This window comes from Copadichromis virginalis, linkage group LG9 (genome assembly GCF_057382275.1).
Source record: "Copadichromis virginalis isolate Kocher_CV1m ecotype Utaka linkage group LG9, C_Virginalis_male_GT1.1, whole genome shotgun sequence".
Taxonomy (NCBI): domain Eukaryota; kingdom Metazoa; phylum Chordata; class Actinopteri; order Cichliformes; family Cichlidae; genus Copadichromis; species Copadichromis virginalis.
Genome location: NC_140626.1, coordinates 24,779,925 through 24,807,122, shown reverse-complemented (window position 1 = coordinate 24,807,122; position 27,198 = coordinate 24,779,925). Strand labels below are relative to the sequence as shown.

Sequence of the window (27,198 nt, the reverse complement as noted above, 5' to 3'; positions counted from 1 at the left end):
CATCATCCCTTATCTCTGTTTTGCTCCTCAGACTCATCCTCTCTCTGTTTCTTAAATCTTCAAAGTATCATGGTCACTCAGCTTGGCTCCTCCACGGTCCTCTGCAGAACTCTTTTATGCACCAAACTCTAATGGCATCTTTCATGACAAGTAACATTTAGATGTATGCACGCATACATGAGCCTCAAAAATGTTTCATCTATTTTTATTTTATTTTATTGACAACATAATGCAGTAAATATTCAGTTGCGCAGCCAATCAGAGCAGCCAAGCAGGCAGCTCTGATGAAGTCATAGGGAGGGTTGCGGATAAATAGACAGTCGCTTTAAAAAACAAACAAACAAACAAACAAAAAAACTGAATGTCTCCACTCTGCATCACATTAAAACATCACACATTTCTAATGAATGGATGAATCCACACTGAGCACAATGTCTCCAGACCAGGACAATCTTCAAGGACCGGCGTGATGACAGAGAGCTGAGAGGAGTTAGTCCACACAGTGCGGTGGCATTTGCCCCCAGACAACTGAGGCCTGCATCTTTGCGATCAATTTTTCAGCTTTAAGGATCCTTTTTTTTTTTTTTTTACCCCAGAGCCTTCACAGCTACATCGAATTGAAAGAGCGTGAGCGGAGCACACGAATACCATCAATTAGTCAACACATTACGTTAGCAGCAGGCTTCTGAACGAAGCGGCCTGCAGCTCTACAGTCAGTTTTTCAGTCTCTCACACTTCCATCAATCTGAAAGTACTGAATGGATGAAGCGTGCCAATGAGCAGTACACATAATGCACAACCCACATCCACAAGAAAGCCCAAAGCTTGTGCTATAAATAAGACTGTATGCATGTTTAAGTGTCATTTGAGGAGTCATACTGTTCAAATACAATCCCAGCCATGTCGAGAAATGAAAGCTTTAGCCCTCGTCGGAGTCCGAAAAGTAAACTTCCATCTGTATTTGCATTTATTGTACCCTGCAGTGTTTGTCCATTTCTGTGCTTCACCTTGGTGCCGCTGTGTAACTTATGCAGCACACAAAGCATGCACCTCTCTGGCCACTGTTTACTAAATGCTCCGCGCCGGACTTGTAGCGCGGGTGCGCAGCCTCATTTCCATTTAAATTTCCTGACGTGGCTCCTTCCTCAGCAGCTGAGGATCTTGATGAAGGCCCGTCTGAACTCGATGTTGAAGGTGGTGTAGATAACAGGGTTGAGGGCGCTGTTGACATACCCGAGCCAGGTGAAAGCACTGTAAAGTTCAGGAGGCACGTAGCATGTCCTGCAGTGAGTGTTCAGAATGTGAGTCACAAAGAAAGGCAGCCAGCAGATGAGAAACACCCCTGGAGCGGGCAGACAGCAGAGAGGTATGGAGAAAGGACAAAACGGAATTGAAGGTGTACGCCGGACAGAGTGGTGGGTATAGTAATAACATTTAAAATAAAAAGGAAGAGAAAAGGAGAGAAAGAAAACAGAATTCGTGTTAATCATGGTCACAGCACATGCTGGCTAAAACCTCCCTCAAACAGTTGTTGTGCCTGAAAATGAACAAATAAATGAATGAAATGAATGAAATGAAATGTTATCTACCAAAGCCTTCTTAACAACCCTATAATAACTACACTGGGTTGAAACCTGCATCTGCAGGAACAGTAATGGTTTGTTCACAACAAACAGAAAGCGAGGTTACGCTTTGTGACGCAGATTTACGATAACAATTTAAATTTATTTCCCTCTTTGCACAGATGGGTGGGCACGGTGGCGGTTAGCACCACTACCTCGCAGCAACAAGGTCCTTGCTTTAACGCCCTCATCGCCCGGGGCCTTTCTATGTGGAGTTTGCATATTCTCCATGTGCCTCGGTTGGTTTCCTCCAGGTACTCCAGCTTCCTCCCAAAGTCCAAAGATATGCATGTTGGCCATAGATATGAGCTACATAAATGTGGCGTGCAGCCTAAAGTGCTTTGATTTGTCATTAAATGAAAAAGTGGAATATAAAACCCAGTCCATTTGCACTTTCTATGCAGTTAAGCTGCATTAAAGTGTCCCTTCATGTTTGGTGTGAACACAAAGTAGTGTTTCTCTGACAGTTTTGAAAAAAAGAAGAAGAATAAAATAAAATAAAGAACGGATTAAGCCCTACTTTTGTCTGCTCTAACGTAAGCTTCAAATGTTACAGTGTCTAACTACATAGTTTACCACCTGCAGATAAATACAGACATGGATAAATCTTCCACTATTGCCCTGTTGCTAGTGAGCAGACCTATGAGGACACTTTTAATGGGCCAATTAGACCAGTTTTAACCTGTGGTTTGTGCGGTAGTCATATTGAAGTCTTACCCATCAGCGGCCATCAGGATACATTTTATTGTGTATAAACAAGACTGTAAATGCTGCATTGTAGCTTGAGCAATCATTAAATTCAAGCGCTATAATTGGTGTCTTGACATTGCGGTAAAGTTGTGGTCAGTTTGGATGAAAAAGCAAGGCTGGGATTGTCTTCTGTGCATGCGCCACTGGCTTTCACTGACACCAGTGTAATGTAATCGGGCACCTCTGATTACATTTTGTCAGTGAGATCTATGCTGTGTCAGAGCTAACTGGACCAGGCCTAAATAAGCAACCTGGCTGATAATTGGAGCGTGTGAAAGCTGTGTCAGGAGCTACAGTGTGTGCGTTGTCTGGGCCGACACAGTGAACCCGAGGCCTGACATTTCAGCTTGATTTATTGTAGTATAGATAAGAAAAATATGCAGGAAATGCACACAGTGAGAAAAAAAACGTGTTGGTACTGTCGTGGGTATATGTGGCAGAAGAGTTAATCCTACAAATGTGAAAGAAGTCGAAGCAGAATAAGCAACTCGGTCATATATCGCCTCTCTAAAAGCTGCCTGTGTTATAGAGTGTGTTACTGTGACATTTACACTTTCATTTCCTCAGCTTATCTCAGTCTCCACTCACCGAGCACAATGGCCAGCATCTGAGTGGCTTTTTTCTCCCTCGCGTGCATGCTCCTGAATCGGGGATTGCTGATGTGAGACATCGGCCGCAGTGATGTGTGCGTCTGCCCGTTGGACAGATCTTTCACCTCACAGCTCATCCTGACAGGAGGACGTTGGATCTGGCTGTTCTCGTCGGGGTCCCGTTCCCCCCGCTCCTCCTCTACATCCATCTCGGTGCGGCCACACGAGGCATGGCTGATGCTACAGTAGTTCTGCATGTCCACCGGGGGCAGCACTGAGTTCTCCACCGGCCCAGTCTTTGGGCGTTTGCCCCACAGGCATCCTGAGAGCAGGTTAGGCTTGGAAGGACCCGAGGGTTCTTCACTCTGCTGACACGAGACACGACACAGTTATTGACAGCTTGAAATCAATAAAGGCTTAATGCTGGGTTGGTGTGCTGGACGTATCAGGACAACAGTTTCGAGCCTGAAATTAATTTTTCAAGTGCTTCCACACCAATGCTTCCAACAGACAAACTGATGTGATTTTTCAAGGGGTTTACATACTGTCACCGGTCCCTTTTTCAGGGACACCGAAACAGCTGAACTGCTCCTTAATGTAAATATTGAATCAGCCAGTCACATGACTACAACTGCTTTAGAGGATGGAGACATGGCCAAAACAAACCTGCTGAACTTCAAAGTGAGCATCGCGGGTGATTAAAGTTACTTTGTGTAACAGTTCCTGGTGAAACTGGACATTTGTTTCATGGATGTGTTTTCAGCACCTCATTGAGTCTATTCCACTATTAATTAAGGGAGCTTTAAAGGCAAAAAGGAGTCCATGACAATATTAGCAAGGTGTATTTTAGATTATGTGATGTTTTATTGTGTGACTGGCACCAGGGAATTGAGAAAAGACATTTATTAACTCTGTGCTTTTTACAAATTTGGATTTAATTGTGTGATGGAAACTTTGCTAAATAAAACAATAATTAATTTATCTTATTATGGCCACAACGATTCCTAAATTTTGAACAATTTGAACAATTCCACAGCAGAATAGTAACAGTAAATAACCAGACATCCTAATAGTGTGTTCACAGATAGGAGGGCACGCTGCGGTACATTCAAGACCAGTAACCATGTAGGAGATCAGAGACAAACCAAAATCATATAAAATGGAATAAAAACAAGCGGTCACCTCAGCAGATGGATCTACAGATTTTATGCCAGATGCACTCCCCGACACAACCCTCCCATTTATCTGTACTTGGGACCAGCTGCCAGAGTGCAGTATGACCCTGATGCTGGGTTTGTGTCTTCTCCCAGGATCAAGCTGGGGATATTTTACATGTAAGGCAAATGTGCTAACCACTGCACCACAGAGCCACTAGTATCTGAGCATCAGCTGGCAGACAAAGTTTCCATCTGGTGAACATATTCAACCATTTATTTGCAACAGAGACAGATGAAACAAAACCAGCTAGGCAGGATGAAGGCTCAGTGGTTAGCACTGTAGCCAGACAGCAAGAGGGCCTGGTTTGTCCTGCCATTGAGATATATATTAATACTTCTTATCTCATTCTAGGACACTGTTGTAAAGGAGATTTTTCATCACAAAAGTTTCACTACCTGGTTTAAAAAAGGATTAAAAAAAGACATTTTCCTCTGTAGAGGGTAAAAACCAAAACAGAGGTTAAAGATCCACAATAAACACCCCCAAGCAGCAGATGGCTGCCCCTCCCTGAGCCTGGATAGGCCAGAGATTTCTTCCTGTTTAAAGGCAGTTTTCCTTCCCACTGTCACCAAGTGATTGCTCTAATTTATTGAATGGCTTTCTCTTGTAGGGTCTTTATCTTACAATATACAGTGCTTTGGGGTGACTGCTGTTGGGATTTGGTGCTATATAAATCAAACTGAATTGAAATACAAGTTTAAACGTTTCCGGTTTTAATGTTTAAATTAAGTCATCACACTTCACTGCTCTACCTTCTATTTTCCCTCACCCCTCGTAATATCTATTGAGAAATTGCCTTTAGCTTATCCTCCTTAACCTCATGCGGAAAATATGTGGAGCTGAGAGCTGGGCTGCTCTGCTAAGCCAACAAAGTGGCAAATAAGACTCAGAAAAATGTAAAGTTATGGTCAATACATATCTGAAGGGCTCTTCAGATGGACTAAAAGTGTGCCCGACTCCAAGTTCAATAGTTGACATTCAGCACACGCCAGGAAATCCTGCTACATTTTAGGAGCTGTTTCATTTATCTCTTGTGCCAGCAATTACTTTAACTTTCCAAACCTGTGACAAATTCAATCTCAATTTTCCCTCTCCAGCAATAACACGTTTTTAAGCACTGTACAATTTGCAGTAAGACCACAAACATGAATTTGCATGATATTCTCAGCCCATCGCGCTTTTTTATTTCGTTGCTGATATGAATCCTCTGCCGTTGAATGCTGTGTGAATTTTGCAGGTGCTGAATTTTGCAAGCGCATCTCACGCAGTCTTTGCTGAGCCACGCTTCACAATCACAATTCCTGGCTCCTTCTGTGACCCCCCCAGGCTGCGACCACACAGCCAAATGAGAAAAAAAATCGAATTTATCTGAATACGTCATAGAGACACCGAGATGAAAAGCTAAAATTCATGCAACCACATTACAAAACTCCAACACAGTCAATATAAGTTACCTAAGCATTAAACAGTGATATATAAGTTAAAAAACAAAAGTAGAGCAATAGAAAAAAATAAAATCTGGTTTAACATAACACCCACCACTTTAATCCTTATAGGTGACAAGTCGTGCTTCGCCTTTGGAGTCTCTTCTTGCAGACAGGTCTCCTACGGGGATCAGAGGAAAGTTCAACAGAGAAAATGGTTTCCAGAGAAATGAACAAAACCCCGTCACCTCAACCCCATCAGTCCACAAGTGGAACATATTTGTGCTGTTCACTTCAAACTCATTGATCCATCTCTTTTCATCTCCAGAATGCTTTCATTAAAATTCAACCAATTCTCATTGAGCGTCCCTGACGCGGACTAAAAATCAAAAGAATAGGATTTACGCCTGTTGTGCCTTCAGTCACTCCCTCCCGAGCCGAACGCTGTGCAGTCCAATTAAAGCTTGCTGCGAAAATAGAGATAGGTGCCTTTGAAACACACAAAAAAGACATACTCCTCCTTCATAGGAAACGTTAATTCTCTTGACTCAGTAAGAGTCCTATTATCTTGTTTAAAAACATCATTCCACCGTAGTTCTCTCAACCTGAACCCCTGCAGAGCTGGCATCTTACAGCTGGAGGCCTCCACTCCTGGATGAGATTCCAAAATGGGACTGCACTGTTATCTAGTGTAAAAACGGAGGGAACAAAGGGAAACAAAGGGTGCAATGAACACAGCCAGAATACTCAGGAAGCTTCTAGGTGTGGCAAAGCTATTCAAGTCACTGGGTTGACTTGTCTTTTTATAGACCATATTTTAATAATAGGGTGCAGATGTATTAAACGTGACCTAATGTATCCTTGCCTGTGGTTATTGACATCCATCATCTGTATGATAGATGTAACTGGGACACGATTGAAAAACTGACAGCTTGTTGAGAGAAAGAAATTGTCTCATAATAGAGATTAAAGAACAATGTGACCCTTGTGCCGACATTATTATTATGAGGACTAAAATATAACTTAAGCTTGCTTTGTTTGTCAGATCCATCCATCCATCCATCCAATTTTACTTGAATAAAGGTCACATGACCCCATCAGCGCACATTAATCAAAGTAAAACATTTTCACTGAAGTTACTTTAACTTCTTATTAATTCTCAGCTGGTTTTGCTATGCAACAAAACATGGAAATGTCCACATGTGTCAACAATGATGTCTATTTGCAGTCCTGTGAAAAACTAAATAGACCCTCACTGTCTTTATAGAAATTAAGCAGCAGCCAGGTGATGCTAATCAAATGCACTTGATTAAAGTGTTCCTCTATAAAAGCAGGGGTAGTGATAAGCTGATGGTGTGGTGAAAACATGATCTTACAATCTTCCTAGGAGTGGACATCCAACCATATTTCCCATTCAAGCTCAAGACCAACATGTCAGGCTCTATAGGCCTCAGTTAGCTTATGAAACCTTAAAGGTCATCACAGTGCAATTAGAAAATGACTAAACCGGTATGGGTTGTTTGGAAGAATTGCCAGGAAAAAGTCTTCAAAAAGAACACGCGGCAGAGCTTAGCTTTGCAAATTTGCATCTAAACAAACCACAAAACATCTGGAGCGATCTCCTTTGGATAGATGACGCCAAATTGGAGATGTTGGGTCATAATGCAAAGTGCCAAATTTGGTGAAAAAAACCACCATACGCCAACTGTCAAGCACGGTGGTGGCGGGACGATGATTTGTCTTGTTTTGCAGACACAGACCAGGGCACCTTACAATCATTGAGTCATCTATGAGCTCCTCTGTATACCAAAGTATTCTAGAGTCAAATGTGAGGGCATCTGTCTAACAGCTGTGCAGCAGGACAATGATCCCAAGCACAGGAGCAAACCCACAACAGAGTGGCTGAAAAAGAAGAATCAAAGTGTTGTAATTGCAGAGTCAAAATCCAGACCTCAACCTGATTGAAATGCAGTGGTGGGACCTTAAGAGAGCTGTAAAGAAATGAATGTCTGGAAATGAAGTGGAGCAACATCGTAAGGCAGAATGGGCCAAAACTCCTTGACAATGACACAAGAGACTGATAAAAGCATTGTCATGGTCCCTGTGCCTCCCCGGCCAGCCCAGTGTGGCCACAAGTGTTTGTTGTTTTACTCTCTCTGCTTCCCTCGCCTTGCTCTCTCTCTCTCTCCTACCTGTCTGCGTGGGCGGAGCTCTGATTGGGCTCTCGCCCTTGGCCCACGCACCTGCAGCTGATCTCCGGTGATTTGCAGCTCTTCTTAGGTCAGGGGCTCTGAGCTACTCGTTGCTGGAATATTGAGTAACTCTCGTTAGTATTGCCTGGCTTCATTGCGATTCTGTTGTTCCCGTGCTTGCCTTCGACTTACCCTCGTCTGTGTTAATAGGTTTACCTGGATCAGCCCTTTTGTGACCCCTGGACCCCGTGAGTGTGAGTGGGCAGCTTGTGTGGAGATTGTTTGGACAAGGAGCGGAGCAAGTGCGAAGAAGTGTGTTTCCCCAGTGTACATAGCGCACCAGTGTGATTAATAAAGTATTGTTGAACCGTGCTTTCTCAGTCTGCGCCTGAGTCCGTTCCACCTCCGTGACAGTCATAGAGAAAAGCAACACCTCAAGTTATTGCTACTAAAGGTGGTTTCACAAACTACTGAATCATTGAAGTACTTGGATTTTTACACCACTTCAGGGAGTCCAGTGAAAACCTTTTTTCTGACTGTCAACAAATAATTATGCATTTTTTTTGTTTTTGTTTATTTACTTTTTCATTCAGATTTTTTTAATATATTCAGCATATCATAATATAATATTCAGCATATCAGAAGAAGACACCTTTTCCCGGGCACTTTTACAGTATTTCTGGCAGCGGTTTTCTTGTTGATCACTTTGTCTACATTTTGTACTCTAAAATTAAACAATTATTAGAGTCTAATAGAGTTTTCCCCCCCCCTGTGCACACCGGGAATCTATCTAATTGTAAAAGGGTCCAAAATAAAGGTGAGTTGTAATTCATTATCAGTGCATAAAATTGGTGAATGCAAATAAGTGAGTGAGACAGAATCTGAGAAAGATGAATTTGCTGTGAGGAAAATACACTTACAATAAATCAGGAGCTAAATAACAGTTTTTCAGAAATGGAGCACAGTGAATGTGAAAGGTGTTATAATAGTATAATAACTGGTCTAGCTGCCCAGTTATTATTTTTGACATCTTAGGTTTGATATATGAAAGAAAAATAAAAAGAAAGGATGATGTGTTTATTTTGCCCTCAGCAAAAATAATTCGGGCACCACCGTGGCCCCTTTATACTCTGACGTCTGTCAGAATATCTGTTCTTTAATGTGACATTTATAGAATAATTAAATGATTTTGTGGAAGCAGGAACACGTAGACCAGAGAAGCGGAATCCCTCACAACCCCATCGGCAAATCACACCCTGGTCAGATGATTATTAAATCATTATAACAGCACATCTACAGTTCTAAACATCATGAGCTCATTATAAAAGAGTCAAGGCAATCTCAGTGTAAGTAATCAAGTGAATCTTATTGTTATTCATAAATGTTTGGAAGATTTTGTGGCTTTTTATGACAAGGTCAAAAACTTCTTCATGATGACCCCCAAAGCTGCTCCTCTAAATAGATTTTTAGAATCAATAGATAATTATTGTTAAACTAACTATCTCATAAAGCATCTTTTACTATACCGTGCACCACTAAAAAAACTAATAATGGAAACCGACTCACCACAGACGGTGGGGTGGAGCCTGGCTGCACCTTCCCACTGGCCTGTCCAAAAGTGATCCTCTTCCGCCTCATCCTGAGGAAGACGTAGATGCGGATGTAAACCAGCAGAGTGACAATAAACGGCAAATAGAAGGACACCACAGAAGAGTAGATCACAAAGTCAGGGTTGGAGATGGAGCACACCAAAGGGTCGTCTGCAATAAAAGGAAAATATCATTATGGAAAACAGCCTTAAAATTATAGGATAATAAAAGAGACAAACATCATCATTTAAAGCTGGCTCTCTGACCCCAGAGTATGCTGTCAATCTTGAAAATAGCCTTGATCGTTTGTCCTCTTTTCATATAATGCCTATATATCGAACACATGCTATACCCCAACAGAGATCACTGCACGATAGAGACATAACTGATCTGACAAGAACTGAGCAATAAATTCAGGATAAGAGACCACTTCATATAATAAAGGCTGACAAATTCCTCATCCAAAATCATGTCACACAGAGAGTGGGATGAAGGATGGATAGATACAATCTATTTGGTGCCACTCTCCAAACTACCTTCAGCTGCTAGACTCAGAGTACTGATTATTTCTTTTTTGTTTGGGAACAAAACAGATTTGTCTGTTTGAGCTGATCCGTGTCAGTCGATTACTTCAAAAGAAAGACGAAGGATTTCAGACCTAACAGTTATTTAGCTTCAAACTATATGTGATTTGGCTTTACAGCACATCTTCAGTGTTGGAAAACACAAATGATTTTTAACAATAAACAAGACGGCATCTGTTTTCCACTTGACGTAACCTCATCCAATCAGACTGCAATGCAAACAATATTTTGAAAGGACAAAAGAAATATTTGCTTTACTTTTCTTGTTAACTAGAAAAATGTGTGACAGAGCAAACAAAGTTGCAAAGTTTTTTCTTTGAAGGACTTCCTACAATAATTAAAAACAACAAAAGAACAAAAATAAAAACCAACCATAAAAGGAGCACGGATCATGAATAAATCAATACAAAAATCTAAAAGGATCAAAAGCAAAGAAGACAGGGATAAATAAACAAGTATTAAATATATAAAACAGCCACTTACCAAAGATACAAAAAAGGCCTCCAATGAAACAGTGTATTAAGAGGAGGTTTAATGGACATAAATGATTCAATCAATCAAGTGCAATCTTTGAAGTAGAGAAGAAAGTGTTGAAATAAGAAAGTGATTTCAGTGACTTTGATTGTGGCGTGGTATTGCAGAAAGTGCTGATCTGCTGTGCTAGTGTACTACCATCTCTAGGGTTTCCTGAGAATGGGCCGAAAAAGAGAAAATATCAGTGAGCTGCAGTTCTCAGGGTGAAAATGCCTTGTTTATCCCAGAGGTCAGAGGAGAATGGCCAGACTGCTTTGAGTTGATAGCAAGGCAACAGTAACTCAAATAATTGCTCATATAACTGCGGCAGATGGCCACCCCTCCCTGAACCTGCTGTGCTGGAGGTGTCATCCTGTTAAAAGGGAGTTTTTCCTTCCCTCTGTTGCCAAAGCACTTACTCACAGGGGGTCATATGATTGTTAGGGTTTTCTCTGTTGTATTGTTGTAGGGTCTACCACACAATATAAAGCGCCTTGAGACGACAATTCACATCGGGTCACCAAAATTGAACAGCAGAAGATTTGAAAAATGTTGCCTGCTCTGATGAGTTTCAACCACCTGAAAGCATCCAAACAATGGTGGTGTAATATTCTTGTCCCATTTTTATTTATTTATTTATTTTACCAAATATCGATTCATATGTACTCCACATTCACCAGATCTCAATCTCTCCAGTAGAGCACCTTTGGGATTTGCTCGAACAGGAGTTTGACATCATGGATGTGATGCCGAATCTGAATCTGTGCCATGATGACTTAAAGCACTTCTGAAGGCAGAAGGAGGAACCAACCCAGTACTAGCAATGTGTAACTAATGAAGAAGCAAGTGAGTGTGTCAGTGAGCACCCAGGCATGATCGGGGTTAATGAGTGCTTATAGTAATTTAGAACATGTCTAATTAATGCTTTAATAGCAACATTTTAAAATGAGGAAAATAGCAAGCGGCAATTTATTGTAAGTGTAATTTTAACTGGAAGAAGTAAAAATATGAAATTTAAAGGCATCTATGACCTAATCAGGGGCAGACAGAAATGCACACAAGCACATGAGTGACAAATAAGGCTCAGCATAAAAACAACTGTCTATCCAACAGGCAGATAGAAATTTGGGGGCTGATGATTTAAAGTTTTGACAATAAAGAAGGCTCTATGTGAAAATCCAGTGTTGAGTGCACAAAGGTAAACAGAACCACTTTTGCAAATATCAGGAAAAAGTCCACAATTTATTCTGGACAAGCCAACAAACTTACTAACGTGCCATCTCTGCGGCTTTCATCGGAGCCAAAACGGACGTCATGTTGTTCAAATACAGCAGTTTGGCTAAAAGATTCACAAAAGAGTAATGATTAAAAGCAAAGCAGGATGATTCTGGCTGAGGTTACGGGTTTGTAGCGAACATCTAATGTTTCTATATTTTATGTAAACTTGCTCAGGGGAAAGCATTTTGAACTATAATCATCATTCACTCCAAAGGACATAACAGTGGAGCCATTTTTGGCCTCATGACAGTGTTTGGCTCCATGTTCCTTGAGCGGATAGCTGTTTTATGCTCTGAAATTCATTGTGTGAATGCTCTCTTTGTTTGCTCAATATAAGCTTGTCTATTTCAGAGGCAGGGCCGTAGCAGATGTAATGCCACGCTACAACACATTTGTAAACAAGCAATAAGCAACCCAAATCAAAAATGATGTAGTGTTAAAAAGCAAAAGACTCTCTGTCCTACCTGGTTTCACTGACAGTGAATGCCTCGAGTATAAAACTATAGGTTTTCTGACCACGATTGTGTATGAAAGTGGATACTTGGATGAGCTGAATACTTCAGATGCTGAGTTCAAGATTTTATGTTCTACTTGCAGACAAGAATGAGGGGATTTTTGTTCCTGCACTGATCCCACAATAGAGTAAAACGCTGTTAGAATAAATACAGAACAGCATAGAAAAGTATCTGTATAAAAACACATGCAAAATAAAAAATAGCCCTACTGTGCACAGTACAGGAATCACTGCACATCCTGCTGTGTCTTTTGGTCATGCATACTTATCAACCTCACCTAATGCTCCCGTTGCACTGTAACAGGAGAAAACCCACCATCAACACTGCATCCACCCTCTGCACCTCCCTCCTGTTGTAATCTCCTTGCTACACTACAATCCTCCCTCGCTCTTCTTCTCCTTAGTCAGGCTTCTACACCTGTAAAATGTTCATCTGAGCAGATTCACCATCTGTTGATGGTAAACGCTCTTACTTGTGCAAGTAACAACATCCAAATGAGAAAAGCTGTAACGCTGGGTTTTATTAATAACCAACAGCAGCAGTTGTGGCATTGCAGTGAATCTTCCACTTGTTGGTTTATAAATTTACTTATTTTTTAACAGGAAATATTGTAGCTGTCAGAAATTGCACAAAATCTCAAACTCTGTGAAAACGCTGCAAATGTGTGACATGAATGGTCATTTTCTCTGTGATTACATCCTCACAACATGACAGGAATACTGCATTAGACTCTGCTTCCCTGATCTGCCCACATCCTTCAGATTCGACATGCTTCAGCTCTTAATGCCAATAATATCATTTGCTGTTACTTTCACAGACTTGACAAAACTCAGACGACACATGAAATGTTTACAGCACTTGAGTTACTCGCCACGGCCATCCTAAATGCTAAGAACACTAAACTTTAATTCTAAATTACGTAATTAACGTTAACCAGAAAACAAGCCAAAGTCGAAATGTTGCTGAGCTGACCTGTGGTGTTGAATCCAAACAACAGGGGGCAGGACACCGCGAAGGCCAAGACCCACACGGTAGCAATCATGACAAACACTCTTTTTCTGGAGCGATGAGTGGTGTTGTACAAGACGGGCATCACTACTGCCGTATACCTGCAGACACAGACAAGGATTAGAGTTTGCTTTGCAGACGTATTTGTACAGAGGACAGGTGGTGACATTTGAATGAAAGAAAAAGTGCTGATGCGGTCCTGCAAAAGGGAATAATTAGAGGGAGAAAAAGAATGTTGGGCTTTGGGGATGCCAAGAAATGCAATGCAGAGAAAAAGTGGATGGTATAAAGACCAACAATGGGAAGGCGTACCAGGCACTATTATTTAGAAACAAATGGGTATTCAGCAGTAACTCTAGTGAGGCTTTGATTTAAGAGTTAATCAGCACACTATATGCCAAGAGTGTATAATGAGCCCGGAAAAACTGTCCAGCAATAGCCTAGAAGAAGCTGCAATTATGCTGGAACCCAACCCAAAATAGATGTGATGTAATGTTGTTTAGAGCCAGACAACTGCCATGATTGTTTATCCTCATCAGGCTAATTACTCCTGTTCTTCTCTGGGCAAAATGCAGAGTGAAACCCGGAGCCAAACGCGGACATCCACTAAAAATATTCTTCCCACGCTGCTTCCCTTTGCCTTTAACCTCCTGCCACGGCGCTGCTGGGTTAGAATAAATGCAAAGATTTTAAAAAAAATTAAGGAAAAGAAAGGAAAAAAGTTGAATGATAAAAAAAATTATAGGCAACCTTTATTGATCAAGCGCTGCTTTACGTTACACCTTTAGTTTCATCAACTCTTAAAATCACCACTCAAAGCACGACTTAAACTGTAAGTACTTTCACCGGGACAATTCTCCTTGAAGTTTCACGGTAGAACTTGGGTTATCGCGTATTTACGCTGCTTCTGAAGAGCCGTTGAAAGCTGACAAATCCTCTGTTTTCAAAGAGATCAATGCGATAAACTAACGGCGCTGCTGCGAAGGTAAAAATGATCTCAGTGACACGCAATGTCCCAGGGGCTTTGCATTAATTTAGAAGCACACAAACATCTGATGCTGCAGAGGTGCTTTTGACTTCTGTATTAAACAGGAAGAAGAGCAGCGTTCAGGACGACTTCATTGCTCAGGTGCAAATTATGAAACATCCAAAAGAATCAAGCAGTCCAACAAATAAAAGAAGGGTTTCAGGATATCTAATTTGCTAATTTAATTGTGAAGACAGCCCCATAAAGTATTTAACCAGTTGGATTCGTACAAAAAAATGATGTCAGGAAAGTTTTACAGGATACAATCGCTGCCAGATTAACATGTTTATATGCTCTGGAATTGGGGCCACTGCCCTGTTTTGGCCTCAGAGCTCCATGGCATTTCTGTTGTGCCATGTTGCCTCATTAAACCCGGATTCTCATTGTTGGTTTTGTTGTTTATTAATTCATTTATAATGATTTCTTGGCCACTTCTGACAGGAGACACATTTCATGAACACAGCATTGACATAGCAAGATTTATTTATTTTTTGCTGTTGTTCTGGATTTTGGATTCAGGGTTATGAGTTTGAGGTTTTTTTTAGATTCTTGTTTTCTATTTCGTGTGCTGTTTTCATTGTTCTTTTGCTTTTGGACTTGAGTTATTTCTGAAGTCTAACTAGTGTTTGTTTAGCTCAGTGCAGTTTCAACTGCACCTGCAGTTCAATAGAATTCGTTACTATCTACCTCGAGCATTTGCATTATTTGCATTTGCATTGTTATTATTCTTTACACTCGACGCTTCATTATGGAAGTTTGGTTATTTATATCTGATTATTTCATTGTTAATAAACCAAGAACCAGTAGCAAGTGTCTTTGGAATAGTGAACAAGTGACAAACTCTCACGATAAGCTCTCTAAGTGATCGAAGCTGCAGATGTCTCTGTAGGTTTTTGACTAGAAGAAACTCCCACCACACTGTGAGCATTTTCTCGCTGGCATTATAAAAATATCACTACTAAAATTAAGTGTAGGAATGTTATATTTTACTTTTTATAACCTCCACCAAGGGGGTTGTGGGATTGGTTTTTTTAATGTTTATATTTTGTCCAATTTACTCAAAAAATAATAATTTCTGAACAGATTTGCATTGACGTTTTGGGCCCTGGCCCAACTTAGAAGTGATTCACTTTTGGAGTCGATCCAAAGGAGGACTCTTTGGAAGTAGTCTTCACCACTGTGAGGTAGGGCCGTTTCCCATTATATCCTCACAAATGCTTATCATATTGATGTAACAAAAATTGGCAGATATCGTTTTGATGTTCTTGAGGAAATCTAAGCTGGAGCCAGAGATCCTTCGTCCAGGGACTCGCTTTGTGGAGGGAGTTCTCAGCTCTGGAGGAAATGTGGTCTTTGACGGCTCTTGCTTGGACAGAGATTCTTGTTGATATGTGGCCACCACTCTGGTTTCACGTTTCCTCCTTATCTGGCAGAGTGGTTCAGATCTGCTCGTTTGTTGGGTCTTTTTCTGTGGAGTTGGCATGTTCATCCTGTGCCCATGTGAGTTTTCTCTAGCAGCTTTCTTCCATGGTCCGAATACATCCATGTTAATTTATTGGCAATTCTAAGTTAGCTGTAGCTGTATCTTAGGCAATGATGCAATATAAAGTAATATAATGAGTAACAAATCAAGAGTAATAGCAATGTGTTAAAACCCCACAACAAATACTGCAGGAGAACCTTGTTTGTTATTGCGGCAAATGAATGTTTTTTGTTTTTTTTTTAAATGACATCAGAAACAGCAGTATGCGACATTACGTGATGGCAGAGCTTCAGTTCATCCTTTGTCATTTTTTTTTTTTTTTAAATAAATAGGACAGGGGGAATGAATGAGAGAAAGAGGGGGAGAGAAAGAAAGAAAACCAAAGGGGAGAAGAGACGGTGAGAAGGGGGGGGAAGAGAGAGAAAAAAAAAAAGAACTCCTGGGTCACCTGTATGGAGAAAAAAAAACAAAAAAACAAAAAAAAAACAAACAGAGGAGACAACAAACAACAAAGAGCAACATAATAATAGAGAAAACAAAGCACCATCACAATAAACTAGCTAGTCATAGATATCAATATTTACTAAATAATAAACGATATTGTGCAGCACGCAAGATAGACAGCGCACAGTGTGCTTTGAGGCAGCAGCCAAGAAAGCTTTAGTCCGTGTCTGTGAATACCCATGTGTGCATACCTGTGTGGATCAGCATGCTTGCATTCCAAAGGTTTCTCCATGTAATGATCTGCTAGGGAGTGTGGGGGGGCCACAGCCCCGTCCTCCAGGGTGTGAAGCGGGTATGGAGGAGATCAAAACTCCAGACATCCAGAGGCCCCCAGAACACAAGAGACCATGGAAGACCAACAGAGGGGCAGCCGTGCCACTGTTCCAGTAAGAGCTGAGGAGAGTCCCAGATGAGGGCTCGCCCAGCAGCCGCGGAGCAGAAGTCAGGGGGAGTTGCAGTGACGCGCCCGTGAGCTCCGCCGGCCCCCAGCTGCGCCTGAGTGACCGAGCCCCAGGCCGAGAGGCCGGGGGCACCCCACCTCCAAAGGGGCCCGAGCGAGCCCCAGGCCCCAGGCCCCGACAAGCGGCCGCCAAGGAGTGAGCCGGTGTGTACCCGGACGCCCACCCCCAGACACAAAGAACCACCAACACACCGACACCTGAGGGAGTCCGCCACCGGCAGGGGAAGTGGTGGTGGGTGGAGATAGGCCTCCAAACCTTGGAGGGCCTGAGGTGTCCCCAGAGAGGTGGCGTCTGATACCCAACCTGACATATAGACACAGACATACAGGCACACACAGACACAAACATCCATTCCCACCCTCATACTCTCATATGCACTCACTCCACACTCAACCAACGTGGAGACAGACATAAAGAGACGCTGTACACACAATCACACTCCCCAAGCGTACTCTACAAACCGGGTCTAGGTACCCTTGCCCCTGGAGGGGGGAATTGCACCCAGACCCAGGTGGTGTTGACCCAGGGTGTATACCTCACCCCTGACGTCGTTGCCCACCTCTCAATTTTAAATACACTTAGTCATTGAGGGCTAGCAGGAGGGACTATGCGCTTACCTGCTGCTCCTTGGCAGGTAGCTCCATGCCCTCCTGGGTTTTAATTGCACCTTAGAACACATATGCATCAACACTACAATGAGCGGGTGGAGGGAGGTTTGGAGTCTTCTCCCACCCCCATTCTCTGCGGCCTGCTGGAGCGGGAGGGCTAGTAGGAGGAGTTGGCCGTCCGACTGCGGTCTGGGGTGTGGGGCCTCCCTGCTGCTGCGGAGTCGGGGTGGTCTGCCTCTCCCCACCGCAGGGAAAAGGGTAACACCACAAATGAATGTATTTGAAATAATACCAAAAACTCAGAGTCACACAAAGTGAAACTGGGACTTCTAAAACATTTACTGTCATGCAAACTCATGAAAGCGCTCATTTTCCCCTGCAGTCGTATTCGCTGCAGAGAAAGGCAAACACTCCCTTCTCCATACAGGCTGAGCAAATATATCCCCCCGAGAGTTCTTATGCATCAGTGTATTCATCCTGTGCAGTTGAACCCCTGATGCCTGTGGGGTTCCAAGTTCAAAGACCCTTTAGAGATATTAAATGTTCACTTTGATACAAGAACAAAACCTACGCAAATAATGATGTAAACACCAGATGCTGCAGGAGAGGTTCGAGGTCCTCATGCTTGACATTTTCCTGTGCAATGGCACAAACATCTTCTCAGCAATTAGCCAAAAACCTAAAAACACCTAGCCTGCATGCACATGCTCACTCCTGTTACTTTCTCACTGTCTCTCGTTGTGAGAAACTTGCACGCTGAGATGCACACACAGACACACAACTATCAAGAAGATACGAGCAAGATGGGGAAAATATTTTAATCCTTCAGCGAGCTTTGAAATGTCTACGTGGCGAGGTGACGGAAAAAAAGTCTAACAGAGATGACATTTACACTGGAGATGTCATGGCAACATCTGTAGTCATACATAGTAACTGCAGCAAAAAGATAAAGACACACACACACACACACACACACACACACTCGCACTCACCTGTCAATGCTGATAGCACACAGGTTGAGAATACTGGCGGTGCACATCATCACATCCAGCGTGACAAAGACGTTACAGTAGAGGCGGCTGAAAAGCCAGGCTCCGCCGACCACCTGCAAAGGACAGACAGGCAGATTAACGACACTCACGTTTCCCCCTCCTTTTCTTCCCCTTCTTCACAGTCAAGTGTGAAGTGCAGCGCAGGTGACAAAAAGGTTTCGTGAAGAAGGGAAAAAAAGGGCACACAAGAGGCACTTTGGCCCAAATTACATAAAGAAAATCAAGTCTGAGCTGCCAGCAGGAGTCACATATTAACCCTGACACACTACCGGGATATCACTTTGGTTTATTAATGTGTGTTTATGTTATGATATAGTGTTTCAGATTTGTAGCGAGGTAATCTGAAGTACTCAAGTGCAAAAAGTCCTGTTATTCCAGTGCTGTGATGAGTGGCATGGAAATAAGCCGAAGGAGGGTGCCCATCTAAATGCAAGGTTTAATTACACTGAAGGTGTTTGTCAGACTTTTTTTCACAAAGGGCATAAGCCTCCAGTTAACACACCAGTACTCCCACCTCTTCCTCCCCAGCAGAGTCTTACTCAAGTCGACAGGCTTTCATTCAGGCACTATAATACCTGGTAATAACTGTCTGACAGAGATAAATGGGATCCAAGCAGCATTGCCTCACTACTGAATCTCTCAAATCCAGCATGTGAATATATGCCTACCTACACAGAGAGGCAGCAGGCACACATGGGAATATGCACATACACATACAAGTATGTAAATAGGTAAAATTAGCTTCTTTTTGCTATTTTTTTTCTACACCAGAGGTGTTACACGTTCGAATTCAGAAAAATTTCACATGCCTAACCTGCTTAACCTAACATCGTCATAACCTTTTTCGACACGTGGAAATCCAAATTTCATCCCAAAGAAGGGATTCTGCCAACTTCACACACAAAAATCAGTTGCTTTCTGTTGAATAAAGTCTTCTCTCAGGAGGCTCGGGGGGAATTTTGGCAGGTCTCAGATAATTATCTAATGACGACGGCACAATGATGCCATTGTGGTTATGATTGCTACTAAGATAACAAAGTTTCAACACAAATTCTTCCACAAACTAAAGGTGTGAAAATTGAAGAACAGCTTTGCGTTGTGTACCAGTTTGAAACTACATACTGTTTCTCTTCAATTTGTAAGTATTTAGTGTGCTCACATGAGACACCGTTTCCTGGAAGTCAGTGTTTTCCACAGTTGTTGCTTGAAATACAACATTGCAATGCAGTGTTTTATGTACCAGCTTCATTGACAGTGAAACTCTTTATGCTTTCAGTAAAATGGAAGGAATTGGGCCTCATCATACTGAGTCATGAATGCCTGCATCTATTCAAGCAAATTGCTGTGGCACCTCTCTCATCTTGATTTTAAGCCCAAACACTAACCAAGAACTAGATGTTTAAAGAAATAAAGAACCTAGATCATGCTTTAAATCTTTGTGGCCCCAATTAAATACATTTCCAATAAATAAGGGCTCTACACACATTATGTTCATGCATGTAAACAGCACTGCAACATAATGGAAGAGGACTCTAAATTATTTTAATAAGTGTGTGAGACCAATACAAAAAGTCAGGCAAATAAAGCCACCACCCAGGGAGAAGTAGAAATCATGTTTTGAACTATTGACCGTGAGCTTGATATGAATCTCCTGTTCCACCACATACTAAAGCTCTTTTATTGGATTGAGACCTGGTGACTGTGGAGGCCAGTTGAAGACAGTGAAGTCATGGTCATGTTCGAGAAACCAGTTTGTGATGATCTGAGCTTTGTGTAATATGTTATGCTGCTTAATGCTGCCATCAGAAGATGGGTACACTGTGGTCATAATGGCATGAACATGCTCAGCAACAATACTCAGGTAGGCTGTGGTAATGAAGTTATGCTGAATTGGCACAGAGTGGTCCAAAGTATGCCGAGAAAATATCCACCAAATATACACCAGCAGCACCCTGAACGGTTGATACAAGACAGGATGGATCCATGTCTTCATGTTGTTTAAGACAGATTCTGATCCTCCCATCTGAAATGTTGCAGCAGAAACTGAGATTCATCAGGCCAGCCAATGTTATGTTTTTCCAGTCAACTATTATCTCGCCTATTGATCCCACGTGAATTGTAGCTTCACTTTCACCTGGTGTGGTCTTCTGCTGCTGTAGTTCATCTGCTTCAAGGTTGGTAAACCTCAGGGATGGTCGTGTGTGAAGATCCCAGCAGATGAGCAGTTTCTGAGACACGAACCAACAACTATGCCACATTCAAAGTTACTTAAATTACTTTTCTTCCCCATTCTAATGCTCAAACTTCAGCAGGTCGTCTTGACCATGTCTACGTACCTAAATGCTTTGAAAGTAATACATGTGATTGGCTGATTACATATTACATGAACAGGTGTCATCGATTACAAGTCATCGATCCAGGGATGATGTTGTCATGTCTGTGTGCGGCAGGCAGTAATGGTGGACCCAAAGTGCAGACTCATGGAGGCAAAAAGGTGAACTCAAACACAGCATTACTGCAGGATGGCAAAAAATAACTGAACTGAAAATAAAAATAAACTAAACAAGGTATGCAGGCTGACAGACAGAACACACAGTAAGAGATGATGGAGATCACGACAGAGACCGAGGAAAACACAGGACTTAAATACACAGAGGGTGCAATTAGGGAATGGGAGATGGGAGGGAAACAGAGCTGGGACAAATCAGACCTCAAGAGACAAGGAAAACAAAACTAGAAACACTGACACGGACTTTCAAAGTAAAACAGGAAACATAACACAGAGCCCCAACAAGGGGATACAGGTGACAGGGGAGACAGAGGAACCATGAAGCAGAGACAGAAACCAGGAGACTAAGAATGCTAACATAGAAACCAAAATACTAGAAATATAAATAATGACAAAATCAAAGTTCAATAATAATAAAAAACTCAAAACACTGGGTCAACAACCCAGGTACCCTAACAGATTTGACTCGTAAAGTACTGTATGTTTTTTACTGAGAATGCACAAGCTAATTATAAGACTAGATCAGACGTTGGTAGTTCAATTCCTGACTGCTAATCTGCATGCCAAAGTTGCTCCGATGCATTCATTGGCGTGTCAATGTTAGATATAAAGGTGTATAAAAAGTGCTCGTGTGAATGAGGCAAGTCGTACAAAGCGCTCCAAGTGCTCGAGTATAAAAGTGCTATATATGAACCGGCTCATTTAACACCTGACTACCCTAAAAAGAGAATATAGCCTCCACTTTATAAATGGAGCCGTTTCTATACAGTCATGTTGCATATTTTTGGAGGTGCTAGACGTGAGCGCTCATTCATTACTGCCATTGCAACCACTTTGCTCAAGTACAAGTCATAGATCAGCTGCTCCATTCAAGGATAATATGACTTGCTCAAGGGCACATGATTGGCTCCCGCTGAGGACAGGAAGAGCGACGCTCACTGACTTTTCTCGTAAGAACACACCTGCTGAAGCTCACCAGCATCCCTCTACATCAGGTTAATCCTTTTTTTCAACATGTTCAAAATAAAGATTCAATCAATCAATCAATCAATCAATCAATCCGCAGACCTTCAGATTACAGCTCCCAGGGTGATGGTGCTTAGTCTTGGGAGCTGAAAGTCTTTACCTCTGATGCTGAATAAGTTTCTCCCCAGCCTTTTTTTAAAACAATATTCTTTTAAATTTACTCTAAAATAATGAATATTGGACTTTTGTGTCATATTATCTTTTAATAACCAGTTTTTACAGTGTTTAATAAGCTCCCCTTTGAATCTGAAATGAGGAGATCCAACTCCAAATTTAAAAAAAAGTAGCACATGCTTTTACAACATAGCTGCTCGCTAGGAAGTTAAACCCATGACTGAACCCTGTCGAGGTTTATGGCGCCCTAAATTTACCTTTCGGAGGATGTAATCATCTTTAATTTGTCAACTTCTGCTCACTGGGTGTGTAATTACTTTTTTTTGGGTCGGTCTGCTGTTGAATCTTCTGCACTGCAGGAGAAAAAGCACTTTCTGCTGACACTGTGCAAAATTCTTGCACGAAAGGTTGGCTGCTTATTAAACACAACCGGACTTCAGGACTCATGTTGGCAAACACCTGTCCTGCAGGAACACTCTCTGTCTCTGCGAGCTTCAAGGAGGTTGTTCTATAGACACCTATGAGCCTGCCTGAAGTAAATTTGCAGCGTTCAGTGACCTTAGTGAAGTGTGGTTGTCTGATGGTCATGTGCACCTGCATACTTAATGGAGCTGGTGAACAGCAAGTAACACGAAGGAAAGCGATAATTACCAGAAAAACTATGTTACACTAGTGAGTAATCTTCAAGTAGTAAATAAAAGTGAACAGAAACTATAAAAAGCTTTTTGCTGCGAAGGTTGGATAAGAATGAAATTCACAAGTTTGCAGAAGCCTCTTTATCATCTGCGGCTCAGCCAATTACAGAGCAGATGACGCCCTTATTTAATATTCAATATATCCTTAAGCAATTATGCATAATCTACATAAATACTGAATCACTACCTAAAATACTTTCATCATCATTACTGTCTTTGGATCACCCACACAGCTGTCACCATGTAATAAGCTCAAATGACCCTCATCCTTTCCCTCTTTGAGTTTAGCTTTTTTATTTTGTCTTCCACACAACTTTCCTCTGTTCTCTTCATAATCTCAACTCATTCACTCCTAAATAACGGTATTTTATCCCGTCTACATCCTCCATATTTCTAATCATGTCTTGCATCTTCTTGTCTCATTTTGCCCCCTGCAACTCTGTGATGTTCTCTGGAATTCAGGTTAAAGAGTTGAAGTGCGGGCATGGTGGAGAAGAATAAGCGGAGAGCTGGAAGCGGTGTAGTGCATCACAAGAAAATTCAAAGGGAAAAACAGACCAACGCAAATGAGTTCCATTTCTGTCAGATCCCACCTCAGCATGGATAAAAGTTTGATTCAGCTTCTGCTACTCTAAACATTAGCAGCAGGAATGAAACCTCTGCCAAACAGTGCAAAATATGACCATTCAACCTCCAAAATATGTAAAGAAAATCCTTCTATATGGATGTAATTACAATACATTTTTAAAACGCTATTGAAAAGAACATGCGCGAGATACTGAAGGATGTAAATGCAGACACTCACCTCCAGGTAGACAGCCCAGGGCATGACCAGAGAGGCCACGAGCAGGTCAGACACAGCCAGGCTCACCACCAGGTAGTTGGTGGTTGTCTGGAGGGAACGTTCCCTCAGCACGGCCAGACACACCAACACGTTCCCAAACACGATGGCTAGGATAAGCAGGGAGTACAGCATGGCATAGTAATTGCGCTCCCCTTCATCCTGCCATGGTGCCTCCAAGGTCTCATTCCTCTCATCCCATCTGAGGCGCTCTGACTCATTCCAGAGCCGCTCCGAGCTGCTAAACATCGCCATTGAGACGTCCCAGTGACATGGGAGGTGAGATGTTTGGCAGACCTGCCCAAAGAAAAGAGTATTGGAATAAACACACAACCTTCTGTTTCCTTTTGGATTCCCACACTTTAGTCATTAGGTGAATTTACCCATAGAAAGGCCTGCTGGAAAACAGATGCTGACTCCCAACACAAGTCAGATGCACTGATAAATGAAACGTAAGGAGATAAATCCCAGCAGTAACACTCTCTTTGCAGAGCATCACTGCTTTTTGCTGGCACGAGAGTTTCATTTCTCCTGCTGAATAAAAAATGGGGGAGCGTATTGACGCCTCTTCACGATACGGCTCCATGGCTCCTATAGAGACAATCATCTCCATAAAGACTCAGCAGACAATGTATGCTTCGACTGTGCAATGCATTTATGATTGTTCCAGTCAGCCTTTCAAAAGCACTGCGATCGTTCCTGTAAATGGCATCTAAAACAACTGATAAAAACAGGAGCTATAAAACAGAGATGGTAGCTTTAATTAGGGCCTGGAAGAGAAGCCTTAAGCAGTGTCTGGAAGGTTAGCTCATCAGGGAGGGGTAATAAGTCTGTGCTGCCACCCTGAGAGGTCTGCTTGGCTCCGTGCTCCTTGCACTCAGCCCTTCTTCTCATTTATCATCAAACCTCCCTAGTCCAGATATCAGCCCACTGTGGTAATACTCACACCTGTGTCTAGATGGTAAACATACTGATCCATCTAATCCAGCTTCCCCCATTCTTTCAGTGACAGAAACAGGGAGAAAGACACAGAGAAAATCAGATCCTTTTTAGAACTGGCTCAGACCCAGGAGGCTTTTAAAGATTTTCTCAGTCTATAATGCTACCAAGCTCTTCAATAGCTCCTGTATCGTATTATTGTCCACAGGAGAACCTGAAGAAGCAGGGGAAAGCCAGGCACCAATACCGATCACCTTGAAGTCTCCTCAGGGGAGTGCAGCAGTGGATTTATCACAGAATGAGGTGTGGCAGGTTGCAGGGATGCCAATCAAAAAATATTTGAGGAAAACCACATCTGTACACACACACACACACACACACACACACACACACACACACACACACACACACACACACACACACACACACACACAGTGTGTGTTCAGTCTGAACAGGAGCACAAGGTCGCATATTGCTCTGCTGAAGGGTTTGTTTATACTTGTAACAAGTGCTAATTGGACCTGATTGCCCTGTGCACACTTTTGTTTTACGACCTCGCTTTAATGTTAACCGCTTATTCCGGCCTCTCACTGCTCCTATCCAGGGGTCTGACCTCTCATAAGTGCCTGTGAAGTAGGCATCTAACAGACCCTTCAATGCACATGCATGGTGGCATCGCATCTGACTCAGCGGACATGCTCTGAAGTCACAGTGAAGCCTGCACAGTGGCGGCGATCGTGACGGTGTTTAACTTTATGCTTTTTCGTAAAGACAGTTATGTTAACCCAATAATACCGTAAACTGCGCATAGACTAAGGGGTGGGCTGCTGCCACAGCAGACTTGGCTGACACCCTGTCAAGGATCCCCCCCAGTCTAGCTGTGCGTAATAAATTCATTTTGGTAGCTGGAATTTATTACAAATACCTGCCAAGTTCATCTTATTACTCGATCGTCAAACATTTATCGCAGAATTCAGTTAAAGCCCATAATTGCAGCGCCCTATCGTGCGTCGAAACCAGCTTTCTGCAAAGGTTGAGGTCAGTTGTGGTCCAGTCACACACATGAATGGCCCAATTAGGGACAAAAATGATTGTGCCACATGATCAGTTATCCAAGTAAATGCGCAATCAAACTGTTAAACGAGCAGCGGATGAGGATTTAGCTGGAGAGACAACACATAAAACATTTCAATTAATAATACATTACTGCTTTTTCTTTTAAAAACCCCAAACAAAAAGTACGCACACACGCTTACATACCTGTTAGTGTTTCGCAGTGAAGAATTCATCGGATGCCATCGAGGAAAAGCATCATCCGTGCTGAGTTAAAAGTTGCCCGGTCGTTGCGTCCAGCCCTGCGAGGCGAGCGGGAGGAGCCGGGGAAGCGCTCGGTGACATTGCGCACGGGCGAATGTGGATGTTGAGAGCTCACAGATGAAGCTCCAATCTCGCTCGCTCACTTCATTTACCCCCCACCGGCTCTCGGTGGCTATGAGGCTTTCTACGGTGAGCTTTCTGCGGCCACACCGGAGTTGTTGTGGCTACATCAGGTGTGCTTAGTGACGCCGTGGCTAATTATTACGAGAGGGGGGCGCGGAACATGTTTTAATCTGAGGATAAAATGATTGCGTGTCAGTGCTATGATAGAAGTTTTTGTATATCTGCGTTGTGAGTTAGAATCCCCTCCCTCATCAGTATGACCCTGACACAGTCTCGCAGTCTGGGTCGTGCTTTGCTGGAAGTGATATTGGAATAAAAATAGCCAGATGCTGGCCTCATAAAACAACTAAATGAAAGACCTGTGGGGCATTAGGCCAACCTGGGTGCTTAAAAACATGTGTAAACCATTGCGCCATTATCTTTATGGGCCACTTTATAACCCTGCGACATAAGAAATACCAAAAAGAAAAAAGAAACTCTATGCAGATAAAGAATACCAGGAGCTTTTTGCCTTATATATCTCTGCTCTCATCCAATGCGTCCCCCCCATCCTCTCTCATGACATTTTAAGATAAGAGGAATCAGTACTGCACGAGCCCCTACAGCGCGCACCAAATAAGTGGGATCTGAAAGAAACAACACGAGGGTGCCATTTTTCCCATTTATGTACACATTCCAGCTTGCAAAGAAGGAAGAAAAAAAAAAACCGGAGAAAATTCAGTTAAAGTCCTGTGAGGGAGGTTTAGCACAACAGCCGTTTTGGAGACAAATAAAGGCCACGTGGTTTACATTTCCAGAATTTAAAAAAATTCAAAACAGAGCCATGTAGTCGACTTTATTACAAAGCCTTGGTAGAGTGCATTTTAAAAAGCAGCGAGCAGCAGGAAGTTAATGGCCTGTCCTGTGTAACTGCAGCCGCTGACAAACAATCGCCCACTGATCATTTTTCACCCTGAACCACCTGTCAGTTTGTGTTTTAACTCATGTAAAAGTGCCTAAATGTCCTTGGTGCCCACTGGAAATCTGACCCATCCTTCTTGTCTGCAGAAGCTTTCTGGCATATATATATGTATATATATATATATATATATATATATATATATATATATATATATATATATATATATATATATATATATATATAATATCAGCGCAGACTAATACCACTGTGAAGGTCAGTCCTTATAGGGCATGGTACAATAATAAAAAGAACAGT

The 27,198-nt window shown here is 42.3% G+C and overlaps 1 protein-coding gene across 4 annotated transcripts; it reads right to left on the bottom strand.

Annotated features, from left to right (window-relative positions):
- Nucleotides 1-189: 189 nt before the first annotated feature.
- Nucleotides 190-26,598, bottom strand: drd3 (dopamine receptor D3). 4 transcript variants are annotated; one of them, XM_085468360.1, is made up of 8 exons: nucleotides 25,803-26,598; nucleotides 23,568-23,900; nucleotides 18,359-18,471; nucleotides 13,248-13,384; nucleotides 9,363-9,556; nucleotides 5,720-5,785; nucleotides 2,961-3,330; nucleotides 190-1,281 (listed from the first exon to the last, which is right to left on the bottom strand). In XM_085468360.1, exons 2-8 carry the CDS (start codon nucleotides 23,856-23,858, stop codon nucleotides 1,004-1,006), a joined length of 1,449 nt encoding a protein of 482 aa, XP_085324486.1. In that variant the 5' UTR covers nucleotides 23,859-23,900; nucleotides 25,803-26,598; the 3' UTR covers nucleotides 190-1,003. The 4 variants fall into 4 exon arrangements, with proteins under 4 accessions (XP_085324486.1, XP_085324487.1, XP_085324489.1 ...); XM_085468361.1 differs by having other exon boundaries at nucleotides 2,961-3,327; XM_085468363.1 differs by having other exon boundaries at nucleotides 1,076-1,342.
- Nucleotides 26,599-27,198: the final 600 nt, after the last annotated feature.

Excerpts from the sequence above, each read along its gene's own strand:
- drd3 (XM_085468360.1), bottom strand. The coding sequence starts at position 23,858 with ATGGCGATGTTTAGCAGCTCGGAGCGGCTCTGGAATGAGTCAGAGCGC. Across the intron at positions 18,472-23,567 it reads CCTGGGCTGTCTACCTGGAG|GTGGTCGGCGGAGCCTGGCT; the intron begins GTGAGTGTCTGC and ends TGTCCTTTGCAG. Across the intron at positions 1,282-2,960 it reads GATGCTGGCCATTGTGCTCG|GACATGCTACGTGCCTCCTG; the intron begins GTGAGTGGAGAC and ends CACTCACTGCAG.